We start from the raw sequence: 18,171 nt of genomic DNA, 5'->3' as shown, positions 1-18,171 counted from the left end.
ATGTATTTGCACATATTGTATTTTCTCTGAGACGCACATCGCTTTGGAGAAAAGCATTTGCTAAATGAATAAATGTAAATGTAAAAACTGTTTGAAGTCAGCATGTTGTTTTATAATGTGTCACATTTGGTGTTTTTACTGGCATAGTACTGTACAATAATGTAGTAGCTTGGCTGGACCCAGCCCTCAATTAAAGTAAATACAATATCGTACAAGTGAATTTAAAGGTTCAATACTGTAATATTTTCATTAATTCAAAGTGATTATTGATAATGAATGAATGAATGAATGAATGAAAATTGTAATTTTGTACAAATATTTAAAACATGGGGGTGGGGTGGCGCAGCAGGTTGGACCGGGTCCTGCTCTCCAGTGGGTCTGGGGTTCGAGTCCCACTTGGGGTGCCTTGTGATGGACTGGCGTCCCGTCCTGGGTGTGTCCCCTCCCCCTCTGGCCTTACGCCCTGTGTTGCTGGGTAGGCTCCGGTTCCCCGCGACCCTGTCTGGGACAAGCGGTTCAGAAAATGTGTGTGTATTTAAAACATGTTAAATGTTATAGAGTGGCACATTGGCACAGCACCTGGGTGGTGCAAGAGGATGTGGATTCAGTCCCTGCTCAAACTGTGTGGAGTTTGTGTGTTCTCCATGTGTCTGCGATGGTTTCCTCTGAGTGTTCCTGTTTCCACCTACAGTCCAAAGACAAGCAGTTCTGGTGAACTGGTAGCCCTAAATTATCCTTAGTGTGTGATTGGGCGAGTGTGTATATCTGTGACAGAGAGAGAGAATGACTATCCTGTGATGGATTGGCATCCTGTCCAGGGCCTTGTGCCCAATGCTTTCAGGATAGGTTCAAAATCCTCACATTCCTACTCAGGAGAAGCAGTTATTGCAATCATATGAATTGGATGGATGTTTGTGTTATCATTGTCATGCATTAAGAACTTTTTACTTTGGTACTTTATTGAATTTTCGGTAACACATATCATCCGGGAACTATTTAATCCAAATTTTAAACCCCTTGCCACAGGAATTTGCCTGATACGGTGATTTCACAAATCGAATTAATCTTGTTATGCAAGGAATGCTTGTAGTGAGGTTTGTTAAGGTTAGAAACTTGACTCAAGGTTGACTTGACTGGTTCTGCTCCTGTTACTTTAAAAACTACCATTAGATGGCAGCTTGTTTTAAATTTGTTCTTATGAACGTTGTTTTAGTATAATCATATTTTTAGTTGTTGTGCTTTGTAAACTTGATTGTTGGCCCACATTTTTTTCACTGCATGTCATTGCATTGGGGGAGAAAAATTTGTGCAATGCAAGGAAAACAGCCCTGAGCCCTTGCTGTTGTTTCTCCTCCTGTCTGTTTGTTGGAGCTCGCACACACACACACGATTCACAGAGATGCCACACACATACACCACCATTTACTGAGGCTTCAAAGATACTGAACAGTCTATGTACTATAATTATTATTTCAGCTGTATACCCAGGCAGTGCTGTCAATGTCCACCCTGCCGGAAGCTGCTCAGAAAACATTTAATTGCAGTACGATGAAAGCTATTTTGGAGGCCATAGTGTGTCCACTGACACGGTAAGCATCAGCACCTCAGATGGCCTTTTATGTTTAGCTAATGTCAGTTTTAGGTGGTTTGTATCAGTAGGCAGCAGACTTCACTTTGAGGTTTGTCCACCAGCCTTTTTGCCACAAAGAAAACACATGGCCAGTTGAGACAACCCATAGCTGTGTAGATCTCCTGAGGAAAATTGTAGCACATGCAGCACATTTAAAAATCCTCCCTTCAAGATGTGTTCCTGCTGGTGTGGCATTGCACATCCCTGCATCATTATCATCACACCACCCTGCAAACCGCAGTCCCCTGGTAGCACAGCAACCTGGAAACACACATTGGAAAAAACATCTTTGAGTATTTTTGCATTTGGGATTTTACTGTCCTTTATATGAGATGTCAAAATTTACACAAGCTGCTTTTAACCAGCCTAGGATGTCTCATATAGCAAGAATTTTATGACCCAAGTCCTGATTGTTTGCGTTACACTGACAAAGTTTTTAAGAGAAGGGAATATCACCATATTTGCCACTCTACAATTTTCAAGAAAATAAAGGACATGCTCCCTGGCTATGCCAAGCATAGGTATGTCAAAGATTTCTTCCTTCACAGAGAGGACTTTTTCAAACCAGACAGTTTGACGATGAATTCATGCAGCTAATAACACATACTTACCATCTGCTGTGAGTTGGCAGGAAAAGGAAAATTTGGTTTTTCCAAAGTCCTATAAATAGTTCAACAAACTGGCATAAATTACAACTTTCTGCCAACCAGTGCTGGAACAGAACACCAATTTAGACTAGGGCAGAGAGGAAATGATATCAGTTCCACTAAAAGCTCTAAGGCTTTTAGAGGAAATGATATCAGTTCCACTAAAAGCTCTAAGGCTTTGTCTGAAAACATGATTTTATGTAGTAAACCTGTATTTTCAATTTGATGACAATATATTTTTCCTTGCCGGCCTAATATTTAAAATTTTAAGATTCAGATCTAGGTTGATGCCGAAGTGTTGTGTCATGCTTTTTAGGCCTTTTGATGAAAATGTCTGGGCGAAAGACATGTCTGATATGATTCAAAAAGGAATTCCTTTTTTTGTTTTTGTTTGATGTGTGTCACTGTTATTGTGCCATTCCTGGGCTATGGTTTGTACTACAGCAGGTAGCTCAGAGTAATGGGGATGTTAAGTTAGGTATAGCCACAGTCTAAGAGACATAGCATTGCACATAGTTACAACACGTGTCCTGTGTCCTCATTTCTAATTAGCCATTACAGTTACACATTTAGCCGGGGGCGTGGTAACGCAGTGGGTTGGACCAGGTCCTGCTCTCCGGTGGATCTGGGGTTTGAGTCCTGCTTGGGGTGCCTTGCGACGGACTGGCGTCCCGTCCTGGGTGTGTCCCCTCCCTCTCTGGCCCTCCGCCCTGTGTTGCCGGGTTAGGCTCCGGTTCCCCGCGACCCTGTATGGGACAAGCAGGTCAGAAAGTGTGTGTATGTGAGAGAGTTACACATTTATTACATTTACATTTTCTCAGTCTTTCCATTTCATCTGGTCTCTATTTCTGATGAGGGTTGTGATGTTAACAAACCAAGAAGATGGGCCTCAACCATCCATTCACCAGCAACAGCCTCCATGTACTCTTGAGAGATCCCCAGGTGTTCCTTAGCCAGTCAAGAGACAACTCCTCAAACTTGTCCTGGGTTTTGGACCTCAAATTTGGAGGTTTTGATTTTCATCATTACTTTACACTTGGCAGCAAACAATTTAAGGTCATAGTTGTACAACACATGACATCATATGAGACTGTACAGATGGCACTCTTAGCCCAACAACTCAACATTCTGCAATATCTGGCTGTTTCTTAATATCCTCTCTATGAAGATCATGAACAGGAGTAGAGACAAAACATAACCTTGGCAGAGTCCAACTTCCACATCAAATGGATTTGACTTAACCCCAAGAAAATAGACAGATCTCACACTGCAATCATATCTCATATGCAGGGTTCAACAAACATAACATGTGGAATGCCTGGTTTAAATGTCTTCAGTTTATACCATAGAGGATAGTTACTGCAAGAAGTGCACTGGGAAAATGCTATGTTTGATAAGCGTTTTCTCAAAATATAAATAGTACTTCTGGTTTTGTTTAAATTTTGCACACCCAAATTGATTTGAAGAGCAGAGGAAAAATGTTGTTTACATTTATATTTACATTTATTGATTTAGCAGATGCTTTACTCCAAAGAAACGTACACTTCATAGAAAATACAATGCGTGCATTACATCAGCAGGAAGAGAGACATAGATGCAGACGTGCACAATGTGAACGTTGTTCACATTTTTTTACCGCGGAAGCCTAACTAGCCTACACAGACACACAGAGGTCTATGTAAACCATACCTCGGCTCTGTAATAATGTGAAATCATTTTACCTCAAACTTTTATCTGAACCCCCCCCTGCCCTTCCCCTAAACAGGAGAAGTACAGGGAGCCCTGCAGGCTAGATGGAGCCAGTCACACTGAAAAATGCATGCCTCAGCATTGTGGGGGAGAAGTGTGGTTAGCGGGGCTTGGTATGGCTAAATCATTCTATCCAGCCATACAGCCCATGTCTTTTTTATCAAAGAGTGTAGTGGTGGAGTAGTGTAAGGACACATTCCCTGGCACTTAACACTGAAGACCACTTGGTGACATAGATGTCTAGGCCACAGAGTGTTGCTTATCTAGTCAAATAAAGACCTCCCACACATAACTAAACAACTGACATGTGCAGGAGAATACCTTGCTGAAAATCGCTTTCTGAACAAAAGCTTAAACATCAGGTTAAAGAGTGAAAAAATTATTCATATAGCCAATGAAGCCAAAAATCTGGGATATTAGCATCATCCCACTTAAGTTATTTTCAATAAACAAGAACACAGAATGCTTAATAACATGTGATGGAATAGCATATTAATTTATATATAAAATGCCCATTTACTCCCCATACTCAGGAGACTCTCAAGGGGTTGCTATTCAGCAGGTCTCCAACTGGACTGATAGAGTCTTTGGGGTGTTTGTGAGGGTTCTTTTTCTGAGGAGCACAAGGTCATGCTTTTTAACTATGCCCGTAGTTGGTCAGTATCGCTATTTTCAGCCATGCACAAATGAACTCATTGAAACACATTGCAGTTTTGGCAGAAGAAATACATTTTTTCACCACACATGGTTCCACTGGCTTCTATTCTTGCACCCATTTCCCTTTCTCCATCTTTGGTGCTCAACTCTTCTCTGATCCACCCTCTCCTCATCCTGCCCTATCCCATTCTGACACCAATGTGACGCACAGTACCATGAGTTTAGATGGGGCAAAGAAGGACACACAAGCAGCATTCATAGCAAACATCTAATTAAACACCAGTACACAGAGAAATAACATTCTTCATCTGAGGACCCCATTTTCTCCAGGATCTGTGCTTCAACCCAGACTTCTCAGCCTCCTTAGCACCTCCAGACTGTCTTTCAACCCACTGGTACATATGGTCACCCCATCATTTTCCCCAGAAGTGCTCCCAATGGTTGCATACTTACATTCCACATTTTTCCCCATAATGCAACTATGTACATTTAACATGTTTCCCGCCTAAACACCGTAATGTGGATTGTTACAATATGGCAGAAAAGCTCCTTACTAAAAAAAAAATCACATTTTCAAGGAAAAATTACTTTAAAACTGAAATAGTTTAAGAAATTAACAGTTAAGGCAAGTGTTGCTGGGATATCAGTGTCAAATGTGGAACACTGAGAAGAAGGGAGAGAGTGGGAATCAGTTCTCCCCCTGTTCCAGAAAAGGTTGCTTCTGTTCCCTGGGTAAATACCAAATTACCCACCTGGGATGGAAAACACTGACTTGATGTATCTGACATTGGATACCGCTTTCTTTGTGTAGTCTTCATTTGACCTTTAACAAGGAAAGCACAGCCTATCTAAGATGCAGCAGCTCAGACATATAAATGCTCTGAGGTGCAATGTGGTGCACACTGTTCTTGGACAGCAGGTTGTCACCCATTTCTTGCTAGAGGAGAAGTGAACTGAGAAAGCTAATATGATATGATATGGTCTGTAGTGCTTATGCAGTCAGGTGATATCTGGGTTATGATTTGATTTGATAAGCACTTTGCAACTTCTGGATTGTGGCAAGATCCTGTCTGGCCTTAGTCAAAAAACAAAGGAGCCTGGGAGCCAGTTTGCTTTCTAATGTTCTTCTGGTCATGCACTAATATACAGAAAGCATACTAGAGGAGAAAGTGGGGAAGCATACAACCTGTCTTTACACATTATTATAATAGAAATCAACAACTAGAAAAAAAGCAGGACTGACTTTCATACAAGTTTATTCATTTATTTAAGATAAAATGTAAACAGCAATTTTGCTTCAGAAAGAAATATCCACTCTAAAAAATAATTAATTTTTGTCCATCTGTTGACCATTAGCATTGTATTGTCCTCTGGGACAAGAAGTCACAGACTAGGGTGTGTGCAGCCATTTCAAGAAGGCCTCTGTACTGCAGAGGACTACAGAGTCTCAAAAAGCTGGCCCCAGCTCACTGTCAGGTTCTTCAGAGTGGATGATGTTTAATGTAGTAAAAGTGCTAAGTTCCTCTAATGGGATAAACAGACAGCTGGGGGACCACCTGGCTTCTCCACATTCCACTCTCATAAAACGGAGCACATGCTCTCTTCCCCTCACCAAGGCAGGCCATTTCTTTAGAATGATGCAGGATGTAGCAGAAAAGTTATTCATTCTTCTCCAGAAAATGACATTAACTCATTGTGGCAGCAACCTTCCTCTGGGAGGCATTTCTTGTTTCCTTGTAAGTGTAAGGTGTTGTCATTTGTTTGAATTTTTAAATTTCCTGAACAATATTGATACTCCTTACTGTTGTATACCTAGTAATGGGTATATTCTTATACCCAAAGTAAAAAAGCACCATAATATTGAAGAACACTGATTTTGTGATGTTTTTATTTACATGGTTATGCCTCTTTTAGCTTCACCCACGTTGGTTTTCTCTTTGATATAACATTCCTAGAATGTATTCCCATTAGTATAAGCTTCACCATGCTGTGTCTCTGCATTATATCTCCATCTGCACTGCTCTGGGTGTTTTTTACCATAGCAAAGGCCATATTTTTGTACTTACATATCGCTGCATTCTACTCCTTCATTCTGGAACCCAAAGGTACTGTCCAGACAAAGCTAACCCAGCATGACACCATACACTACAAACTGCCTACAGTTCGCGGCCCATGTCCGCGTCCATATCCTGTCCTGTGTATTTATTTACTGTCTTGTACTCCTGTTCTGTGTTGCACCATGGTCTCCAGAGAAATGACATTTCATTCCACTGCATGCAAGCTATATAGAGGAATGACAATAAGAACAACTTGAACTTGAACTTTAATTTGTGGTTTAAAATTGATGGGTTAAAAAGACTTCTATGGCAATTACACTTTAAAAAGGTCACAATATAATTCTTTTATTTGTCAACATTTGCCCCAGTTTACATTTTTAAAATCTTAGAAAAAAACCAAAACTGTCAGTTTCAATAAGATCACTCAGTAACAACAGTTTCTATGATACTACTTCACAATCATCTATTCTGACATTCAGAAAATAGTATATGTATAGGATATAATGTATATTTTATAATTCTGGACACAAAGCAAGATTTTTATCATGCTTGCCATTTAAGTTAAACTTAACATGCTGGAGTCAGAACCACAACATAAGATGAAGAATGCAAATATATACAATAGCAACAAACATGTTAAAATTATTCTGATTCACTAGGTCTTTTTTGCTATCCCTTAAAATCTTTAGATAATTAATAATTTCTTTTAAAATTATCATAGATACATAGCAAATGAAGAGTATGCCAGATATATGGATTTGAGGCAGAAGTTGATAATGCAATTAAATATCACTGAAACAAATATGAACAAACCTGTACACTCTGCCTTGTAAAGCTTTGTGTTTAGTAAGAAAAGTCCATCTCTTTCTCCAAGTATCAGCCGTGAGCAGCTCCACACAGTCTCCTTCTTCCTTTCCCTGCTTGGCATTAGCTTATGAGGAAGGCAAGCTGGCCCCCTCCCCCATCTTGCCTGCTTGTTTTAGAAGCTCAGACCACAGTCTGTTCGCCCCGGCACTTTCTGCAGGAGTTGTACACAGCTGAAACCAGATAAGCAGCTGTACAAAGGCCACAGAAGATGGAAGCTGTGAGGTACACATTGTAAGGGCAGGGGTGTTTGTAATGTTCCAGCGTACAGAAGACCTTCTCCTTTGTCTTGTCAGCCATCACGCCAGTGGCTGCCAGGTAGAGCAATGTGGCCACCAGGTCATGCACGGCATTAGTGGTCAGCCAGCGCTCACCACCCACCAGGGGGACCAGGTCCTGCTTACCCAGCAACGTTAAGAAGAAGAGTGCCATTGTGAGGAGCCAGAAGAAAACAGCCACAAAGAGTACAAAGTGGATGGAACCCTCATACTTATTAGCTGCGATGGTGGCCCACAGCACAGCACCCAGTAGAATCTGCAAGATCCTGGTCACTGCAAAGAAGCTCTTGAGGAACTCTGAATAGCCCTTTCTCACCGATGGCAGCTGGGGGGACATGTCCTTATCTTCTCGTGACTTTTCTCTTCCCAGGGGATGGTGAACTTGCCAAAAGAAAACACCAGATAGATGTATAGAGCCAGGAGTAAGCAGAAGATTGTTCACAGTCTCAAAGATTTCCAAAAACTTCTCAGTCTTGCGTCTCTTCCGTTTCCTCTGTGGTGGCTGCCGAGCTCCTCTTCCCTCCCTTTTCTTACATAGGGTGGGACAGCCAAGAAGGAAACTGGGGGTGCGGTCTGAAATTCAAACCTTTTCTCCTCCCTCTTCCTCCATCCTCTGGTGTACATTTGTCAGGAACTGAGATTCAGCCATGGTACAATTGCTTCTCTTTCTGTTTTACACACAAATATGAGGAAATCTGTCCTAAAGAGTTAAAGCAAACTCTTTCCCTCTGAGGTATCAGCTTTACCTTTTGGCAGAGATGCAAAATTACAAAAAGGAAAGTTTCAACTGTATTGATACAGTATATGTTTTTGTAGACTACAGCTGTAAAATATGAAATTGTACCCATGACAGGAGTGAAGAATTTTACTATTTTTTCTATAATCATATGATTCGAGTACACTGGCACCTCATGTTGCTAACATTTGAGTTAGAAATTTTCCAAGCAATGAACATTTACCGACATGTATTTATTTGTGCTTGCTACCATTAGTTGGAAACATATGTACATTATATTTTAGGTTGGAGGACTATCACTGCGTGGGGGTGTGGTGGCGCAGTGGGTTGGACCACAGTCCTGCTCTCCGGTGGGTCTGGGGTTCAAGTCCCGCTTGGGGTGCCTTGTGACGGACTGGCGTCCCGTCCTGGGTGTGTCCCCTTCCCCCTCTGGCCTTACGCCCTGTGTTGCCGGGTAGGCTCCGTGACCCCGTATGGGACAAGCGGTTCTGAAAATGTGTGTGTGTGTGTGTGTGTGTGTGTGTGTGTGTGTGTGTGTGTGTGTGTGTGTGTGTGTGTGTGTGTGAACATTTACCGACATGTATTTATTTGTGCTTGCTACCATTAGTTGGAAACATATGTACATTATATTTTAGGTTGGAGGACTATCACTGCGTGGGGGTGCGGTGGCGCAGTGGGTTGGACCACAGTCCTGCTCTCCGGTGGGTCTGGGGTTCGAGTCCCGCTTGGGGTGTCTTGCAACGGACTGGCGTCCCGTCCTGGGTGTGTCCCTTATGCCCTGTGTTACCGGGTAGGCTCCGGTTCCTCGTGACCCCGTATGGGACAAGCGGTTCTGAAAATGTGTGTGTGTGACTATCACTGCAGTTTGTTGTGTTTCGGGTAAGTTTATTGTTGCTACCGCTTTTTCCTGATGTGCATTCTTGTCGTGTAGTTGTGCGGATAGTCTGAAGCAATCGGTTGTGTGTTTGTGTAGTTGTTGGTGGTATTTTTATTAATGTATTTGTTGAATTGTATTTTGCGGTTTGTGAGGGCGCATGTAAAGCTAAACAATTCTGTGTCCCGGAGTGCAGAGTGGGCGGAACTCCGTCGACCAATTAATCGCGTCTGTTTGTTTTGGTCGCCATTGTTGGAGTAGTTTTGATTTTGATTAGGAATGTCAGCTGACAGGAAGTAGCCTGGTTTAAGTAGAAGCTGGTGACCCATAGCGGCAGTGGCTGCAGCAGCCTCTTGGTGCAAAGACTCGAGGTGCAAAGACAAGGGAGTCTACCTGTGGGAGCCCACCGAGGAAGGCCACCGGCAGCGTGTTCCGTAACGGATGTTGCGTCTAACATGTTGACCATCAAAGTTGTCTATGGCAACCGAGTTGTCCGATGCCACCACCTATGGAGACCTGGACGCTCCCGCTGCTACAGTAACCGAATTCATCCTCGTCTGTCAAACCCTCCATCCTGCTTTAATTTCTCCATGGGACTCTGGAACTACCAGTCTGCGGTGAGAAAGGCTGACTTCATACCAGCCTACGCCTCCTACCTCTCACTGGACCTCCTGGCCCTAACTGAAACCTGGATCACCCCAGACAATACAGCCACACCTGCAGCTCTCCACTAACTACTCCTTCTCTCATACCCCTCGTCCCTTCGACAGAGGTGGAGGCACAGGCCTGCTCATCTCTCCCCAGTGGGAATATTCTGTTCTCCCTCTCCACCTGCATGATCTGTCCTCCTTTGAATGGCATGCTGTATCTATCACTGCCCCAATCACTCTTGTTGTGGTTTTTCTTTATCGTTCTCCTGGCCCCCTCGGCTGCTTCTTGGATGACCTTGACATCTTGTTGAGCTCTTTCCCAGTGCACAACACTCCACTGATTGTCCTGGGTGACTTCAACCTGCATGTCGACGACATTCGTGGAAGCGGCCTTCTGTTGCTCCTACAGTCCTTTGATCTCTCCCTGTCCCAATCCCCTGCTACTCACAAAGCAGGCAATTGCCTTGACCTTGTATTTTCCCATAACTGTGGCTGTCCTGTCCTCTTTGTTACTCCAGTGCATGTCTCTGACCACTTCTTCATTTCCTTCCAAACCTGCCCCGCCACTATTCCCTCGCCTTTTTCTGCACCCATTGTCACCTTTCACAGCAACTTAAAATCTCTCTCACCTTCCTGCTTTGCCTCTGTCACGCTGTCCGCTACAATGCCACTTACATTTTCCTATCTGCCCCATCCTCCTCCCTTGACTCTCTCTGTCCATTATTTTCCAGACCAGCACGCCCCAGTGCCACCCCATGGCTGACTGATATTTTACGTGCTAACAGGACCAAACTCCGAACTGCAGACCGAAGATGGCGAAAATCCAAGACTTGCTCGGACCTGAATGCCTACCAACAACTCTTAGCTACTTTTCACTCAGCTAAAACTACCTTCTACCACAACAAAATACAGTCTGCAACTAAAAAAACCACACAGATTCTTTGCCACCTTCTCATTCCTTCTGTGTCCTCTGCCGCCCCCCTTCCTTCTTCTCTCACTGCTGATGACTTTGCTTTGTTTTTCAGAGAAAAAGTCAATGCAATCACAGACAGGTTCTCAGCATCATCTTGCCTGGTTCGCGCTGGACCTCCGTGTGAAGCTATGCTCTCCAAATTCAAACTGCGCTCCAAATCTGAAATCTCTGACCTCCTGATATCACACAGAACCGCCACCTGCTTGTTTGATCCGATCCCATCGTCACTCCTACAGAACATCTCCCTGCAACTCTCCACCTTCATCTCTAAGATCATCAATTCCTCACTCTCCTCTGGCTGTTTCCCAGCTGCCTTCAAAACTGCTCTCATTTCACCTCTATTAAAGAAACCCTCCCTGGATCCCAACTTGTTTCAAAACTACAGATCAGTCTCCCTCCTTTCCCTCCTGTTTAAAACTCTAGAGGTGGCAGCCTGTGATCAACAAACGGTGTCCTGCAGGGTTCGGTATTGGGTCCTCTTCTCTTCTCAATCTACACCTCCTCCCTCAGCCTCGGTCATAGCCTCCCATGGATTCAAATACCACTGCTATGCTGATGATACCCAGCTTTTCCTCTCCTTTCCACCTGGACCATCAGACATTTCTGCACACATTGCTGCCTACCTAGTAGACATTTCTGCATGGATGTCTGATCATCCCCTCCAGCTCAACTTCTCCAAAAGAGAGATTCTTCACCTCCCAGCTGGCCTGTCCTCCTGTCACAATCTATCGATCAAACTAGACAACTCACTCATTTTGCCTACCTCCTCGGCTAAGAGTCTGGGAGTGACGATTGACTCAAGTCTATTTTTCTCTCAGCACATCAAAGTCACAACCCAGTCCTACAGATACATCCTGCATAATAGCCACAGGATCCATCTTTACCTCACAACTGACTGTGCCCAACTACTTGTCCAGGCCATGGTGACATCCCATCTGGACTATTGCAACTCTCTCTTGTGTGGCCTTCCCACGACTGCCATCAGACCTCTGCAGCTGATACAGAATGGTGCTGCACGAGTTGTGTTTGACTTGCCAAAGCGTTCCCATGTATCTCCCCTACTCATTTCTCTGCACTGGCTTCCTATAGCTGCCCGGATGAAATTCAAGAACCTGGTTATTGCCTACAAACACATCAATAAGAACTGCTCCTAGCTATTTACAAGACTTGATCAACCGCTACACCCCAACCAGAGCACTTTGCTCGTGTACTTCTGCTCACTTGGTGGACCTGCGCACAAAAGGTAAAGCGCGGAGGTTCTCAGTTCTGGCTCCGTTGTGGTGGAATGACCTTCCCCTCTCACTCAGAACTGCAGAAACTCTGTATACATTCAAGAAGGGTCTGAAAACTCACATTTTCCAGACTCACTTCGCCGATGATCTCTCAAGGTCATGTATGGTGTAAATGTTCAAGCACCGTGACTTTATGATGATACCCAGATAAACATTTACATTAGCTACCACTCCTGTACTGTATGTAAATGTTTGTGCACTTTAAAAAAAAAAATGTAGGAAGGTGATCAAGATTAGTCTATCCTAAGTTTTGTGTATCTACTCGTGCAATGGATATCGGTGAATAAAGTAGAAAGAAACAAACTAGGTTTACTTAAGAATCACATGTCTGCAACTATGTCTCTCTTTCTCCTAATGTAATGCATAAATTGTATTTTCTCTGACATGTACGTTGCTTTGGAGAAAAGTGTCTGCTAAATTAATAAATGTATATGTAAAACAGATTTATCAAAAGATACATAATGGCGATGTAGGAAGAGAGGCACCTTCATGGAGCTGTGCAGAACAATTTTAATTTGGATAATTTATTTTTTATAGCAATAATCTGAGACTTTTACAGAAATGCCCATTGACTAACTACAGGTGTCTATAATTACACCTTTTTTGATTGCAAACTGAAAATGACCAGCTAACAAATGTTGTGCACATGATAAATACGTTCTATCCTCATCATCAGTATTGTTGTGTCCTCAGTAACAAATAAGATATGTAGCAAGTATTTAAGATCAAACACTTTTGAATACATTCTCTAAACAATATTAACCATTACATTCTTCTGTCACTTGATGCAGAGGAGGAACACAGAGCTGTTTTGCGCATATAAAACAGAATACAAAACACTGAAAAAGACGTGAGATGGCATCTTCTATGTTCAATTATTTTAAAGAAGAACTTTAAAGTTACATCTTTTTTCTTATGAGATACAGCTTGCGGACGCTCTGGAACACATCATCAGCGATGTAACCTGGGGTCACCATCATCAGGTGTTTCAGGTCTTTCAACATTAGACACCCTCGCCAAGGCGGCCTAGTCGGTATCCTAGCAGCAACTGCCTATGGATCTGCTTTCTTAATCCAGAGCCAGCTAGTAGCTCTCTCTGTGGCTTCAGTTGCTGATCTGATAGTCTTTCTCTTTGTCTCCCCTGTGATGCCCAGCAATTTGAGGACTTTGCATGATGAGCACCCTGCAAACCCCTGACAGTTGACCTTACTGAGCTTGCAGTGTGTTCACCAGGCTTTCCTCTGACATTATTCCACAAGCTCCTGGTACTTTGCATGTTTCCACTCATTGGGATCCTCAAGGTGTTTTTCCCAGAGAACTCTGAGTTCCAACATGACCATTTGCTTGGTAGTCTCTGAAAAGATGATCATGTCTAGGCAGAGAGATGTGAATAGAATGTTTTCTGGGAACTTCATCTGCTTTCCCAAGTTCACTCTCAGCTGCCAGCCGGAAGCTGTGATTAGAAGGCCTTTCTTTGCTCTAGGCTGTGGGTGGCCTTTATGGGCAGCCTTGACAAAGGACATAGTATTCCATGCAGGGTGGTGATGCTTGGTGGCGTTGATAGCTATGCTAACATGCTGCAACTGCCTTTAGCACCTGGTCATGACACCAACAGTAGAGACCTTCTCCAAGAGCTTTTGGGCAACTGCTTAGAAGGTATTCCAGGGATCCACTTCCAGTGCAAAGAGGGCAGGAGGGTGATTCACTCTTTCCCCAGACATAGAGGTTAGCCGGACTTCGTAAAGTGTTATATACAGCTTAGACCAGGAAACTGACACAGTAGGAATCAGCCTGCCAGATGTTCAACCAGGTAACTTTTCGTGGCAATGCACTCTCCCACTTTGTCCATGCTCCTTGCTGCTTGAGCCCCACCACTCTGCTGGCTCCTTTATTCTCCACCACTTTGCCCGTACTTCCTGCTGAATCATTTGGTCCCTATCTTTGTCCCAGATGTTGCATGCCTGGGTTTTTGGGAAGAGAACTAAGCCTGCTCTCTCTGTTGCCACCATGCCCACCAGTGCCTTCTACTTCAGGCACAACTCTGCTCCTGCCAGCTCATTCTCTGCCTTCTATCTCTGGCCTGTTCCCAAATACGGTTACAAACAGACTTCTGGTCCCAGGTGTGTTCTTAAGTTGAGGTTGAAGTGTAAACTGTATTCTACAACTCCAAATCTGGCTTGTAGAAATGATACAAAAATAGTAGATTTCATTCCAAAACATAATTTGCTTGCTTAAAGTCATCAAGCATTTTCATGCCCAAACTGCAACAGTGATACTTACATTTATTCATTTAGCAGATGCTTTTCTCCAAAGCGACATACATCTCACAGAAAATACACTGTGTGCATATCAGCAAAAAGAGAGACTTAAATGCACATGTGTGATTCTAAAGCATAGTTTATTACTTTCCACTATATGAAGCAATGGAAATCACACGAGAAGCTGTCTGACGGTTTATCCAAATAATCGACAATTGTTAATCACAACCCTATTTTTAATTTACATTACACGATTAGCTGTGTGAAAGTTTATCCGTTATTGAACAGTTATGATCTCAAAGTTATAAAGCATGAACATTTACACATTATATGAACTTGATCATGGAGGAATCTGGAAGAGGTGAATTTTAAGATCCTTCTTAAATGTGGACAGATTTAGCAGTTCTGGGTGATAGGGGGAGGTCATTCCACCACAATGGAGCCAGAACCAAAAACCTTCATGATTTTGGACCTTTTGTGCATGCAACCACAAAGTGGACAGAGGTGGAGTGTAGTAGCCTGGTTGGGGTATAGCAGATGATCAGGTTTTGTAGATACCTGTTGAGAAGTTCCACTTATGCTTTTGTAGGCCATAACCAGAGTCCTGAATTTGACCTATAGGAAGCCAATGCAGAGAGATGAGATGAGATGAGATACATGCAAACGCTTTGGCAGGTCAAACAACTCCCGCAGCAGCATTTTGTAGAGTCTGTTGTTAGGGATGGATCCTGCGAATTTATGCAGGATGTATCTGCAAGTCCGAGTGGTGGCTTCGATGTGCTGAGAGAAAGAGTTGAGTCAATCATTACTCCTAGACTCTTAGCTGAGGAGGTATGCAAAAATCAGTGAGTTGTCCAATCTGATAGAAAGTTCACAACAGGAAGACAGGCCAGCTGGGAGGTAAAGGATCTCTGTTTTGGAGAGTCTGAGTTGTAGAGAGAGAGAGGCTGAGAAGATGAACAGGAGCCCTGTCAGACCATTTGGTAGGATCTGTCAGACAGGTAGTACTCAAGCCATTTCAGTGCTGTTCCTTTAATGCCAAGCTGACCAAGAGAGGAGAGTACAACCCGGTGGTTGACAGTGCCGAATGCTGGAGAGAGGTTGAGGAGGATGAGGACCGAGGACAGAAAGGCCGCTTTAGCTGACCGGAGAGCATTTGACATTGCCAGGAGCGCTGTCTTGGTGGAATGTCCAGCTTTGAATCCAGAGTGATATCCATCAAGGAGATTGTTCTGGATCAGGAATGCAGATAGTTGATCTCAGGTTGTGTATTCCAGAGTTTTTGACAGAAAAGAGAGGAGGGAGACTAGCCTGTAATTTTGGACTGAGTCAGGATCTAGAAAGGGTTTCTTTACCAGACGTAAAATGATGGCAGTTTTGAAGGCAGATGGAAAGCGAGGAGTTGATGTTGGCAATGAAGGTGGAGAGTTGCAGGGAGAAGTGATGGAGTGATGATGAGACTGGATCGAGCAAACAGGTAGAGGCTCTTTGTGACAGCATGAGGTCGGATATTTCAGTTTCTGACAGGGGCTTGAATTCGGAGAGCATGACTTCACAGGGAGGGCCAGCATAATCAGGGGAGGCAGATGCCGAGAATTTGTCCATGATTGTGTTGACTTTGTCTCTGAAAAACAAAGCAAAATCATCAGCAGTGAGAGAAGATGGAGGAGGAGGCAGCAGATTGCAGCGTAGGGATGAGAAGAGTCAATGACAAACTGTGTTGTCTCAAAAGTATTTATGTGCTTTGTGTGAAGAAAAACATTTCAGCAGCTAAGGGCAGTTCCCTTCATGCCTAAATTAAGAGCATAATTTCCACAGGGAGGAAACAAATACCAGCTCTGTTTGTAGAGCAGTCTCTATTGGCCCAGCACTGCTGTGTGTCAGGCAAGTCTTTCCCAGCATGCATTGCACAAGCAGGACTCCAAGCAGTGATGTAAAATGATATTTTAAAACTTCAGACTATTATAAACACCTACTAAAAGTCACCTATAATTCAAACACATACTTACCACCCTGTAAGGAGAGCACTGATATTGCCTTGACTTGAGCTAGATTTTTCTTGCACATATATTTAATGAAAGTCAAACCATCAACTTTCTGAATCATGACAGAGGTATTTATGGCTATGAAAAGATCAAGAAGAAATCAGCTACCAGACTCAGGAAGGGAGGTGTGGATGTTAGAGAAATGACGGACTGATTTAATGTTATATGATTCTCCATTTAAAATGCCAAACATGTGAATAATATCATTTTAATATGTAACTTCTTACACATTACTGCCAGGAAAAATTCCCTGAGGAAGAGAAATTACATAAAGGAATAACACGTCAGAAACAAAAAAAACTGCGTTAAATACACTATATATTTTATCCCAAATGCCACGTGTGTACAATGCACGCGCTAGGTACACGGAGCCAGATGGTGTACTTATTCGGTATTAAACCATATGTTTGTCTGCGCAGTTAGCCAATGCCTATAACATGTGTTACAGCAGAACTGTATTACACAACAGCAATATTAATTACAGGTGTAGGAACCAAAACCCAATTTAGCGCCAGGGGCGGACATCAGAAATGGGATTATTTACGTTTAAGACTAACCAAGTTCAAAGATGACGCACAAAGCAAAGGGAGTTTACGACTCATGCGTTCTCAGTCCAGTCTCAAAATGAAATACAAACATAAGCACTCTTTTTTCACACGTCGCCGCGGCACACTAAGCACGGTGAAAGCCACAAAAATAATAAGTTAAACACTTCTCCCGACACTGTCAACAGAACCTCCCAAATGAGCTCAGAGAAGACAGCATTAACGTCACTGCATGACACGTTTTAATCTACCAGGCCACGTGGTTCCTGACGTATGAGCCCACCTTCCAAAGAAGCTGATTGCTCGGGGAAATGTCCATCATGCGTTATGGGCGGAGATCAGTCTGCGGTCCTCTCTGATTGGCTGCGGTGCCGCCAGTACAGCGAAAAACTTGAAAGAGGCTGTTTATTAAATGTGCGGTGAATCCGAATTCATTGTTCAGAGACGTGAAAGCGTTGTTCTGCTGGATTTTCAGATATATTGAAAAGGACTTTGAGTGATCTGAAGTGTACGTATTCGTCATTTAAAGGTGAGGAAGGCCATTTTTCGCTTGCATTTTTTTGTGTAGCGAGTTTACTCGCAGAAGTATTTAGTAACGTGTTGTACTACTGTTCGTGCCAAGATTGTAAGTCAGTGTCTGGATGAGTGTAAGGAGATAATGACATTCAAAGGAACAGCACTTGAATAACAGTTCTTACAGCTGCTGTTCCCTACAGACTCCTACAAATTGTATTTTTCAAGAAGCAAGACATCGAAAATGCATCAGTAATATAAAATGACAGTGTCAGTAAGGAAACTGCAGCGTAAAATTGTAATTACTTTGTGTGAAACTGTTGCTTATCATTTATTAAATGTTAATCAGCAGTTTCACACAAAGTAATTACAATGATTTAATATTACATAGTGCCTGTTGAAA

The 18,171-nt window shown here is 43.0% G+C and overlaps 1 protein-coding gene across 1 annotated transcript; it reads right to left on the bottom strand.

The window, feature by feature from the left end:
• Positions 1-7,488: 7,488 nt before the first annotated feature.
• On the bottom strand, positions 7,489-8,406 carry LOC108942736 (MARVEL domain-containing protein 1-like). The gene has a single exon (XM_018766204.1). It carries the CDS (start codon positions 8,217-8,219, stop codon positions 7,728-7,730), a length of 492 nt encoding a protein of 163 aa, XP_018621720.1. The 5' UTR covers positions 8,220-8,406; the 3' UTR covers positions 7,489-7,727.
• Positions 8,407-18,171: the final 9,765 nt, after the last annotated feature.

Source organism: Scleropages formosus, chromosome 8, assembly GCF_900964775.1.
Source record: "Scleropages formosus chromosome 8, fSclFor1.1, whole genome shotgun sequence".
NCBI classification, from domain to species: Eukaryota; Metazoa; Chordata; class Actinopteri; order Osteoglossiformes; family Osteoglossidae; genus Scleropages; species Scleropages formosus.
The sequence above is the reverse complement of the archived record's forward strand: the minus strand, read 5'-3'. Positions and strand labels throughout refer to the sequence as shown.

Bases quoted from the DNA above. Each gene is read 5' to 3' on its own strand.
- LOC108942736 (XM_018766204.1), bottom strand. From the start codon at position 8,219: ATGTCCCCCCAGCTGCCATCGGTGAGAAAGGGCTATTCAGAGTTCCTC.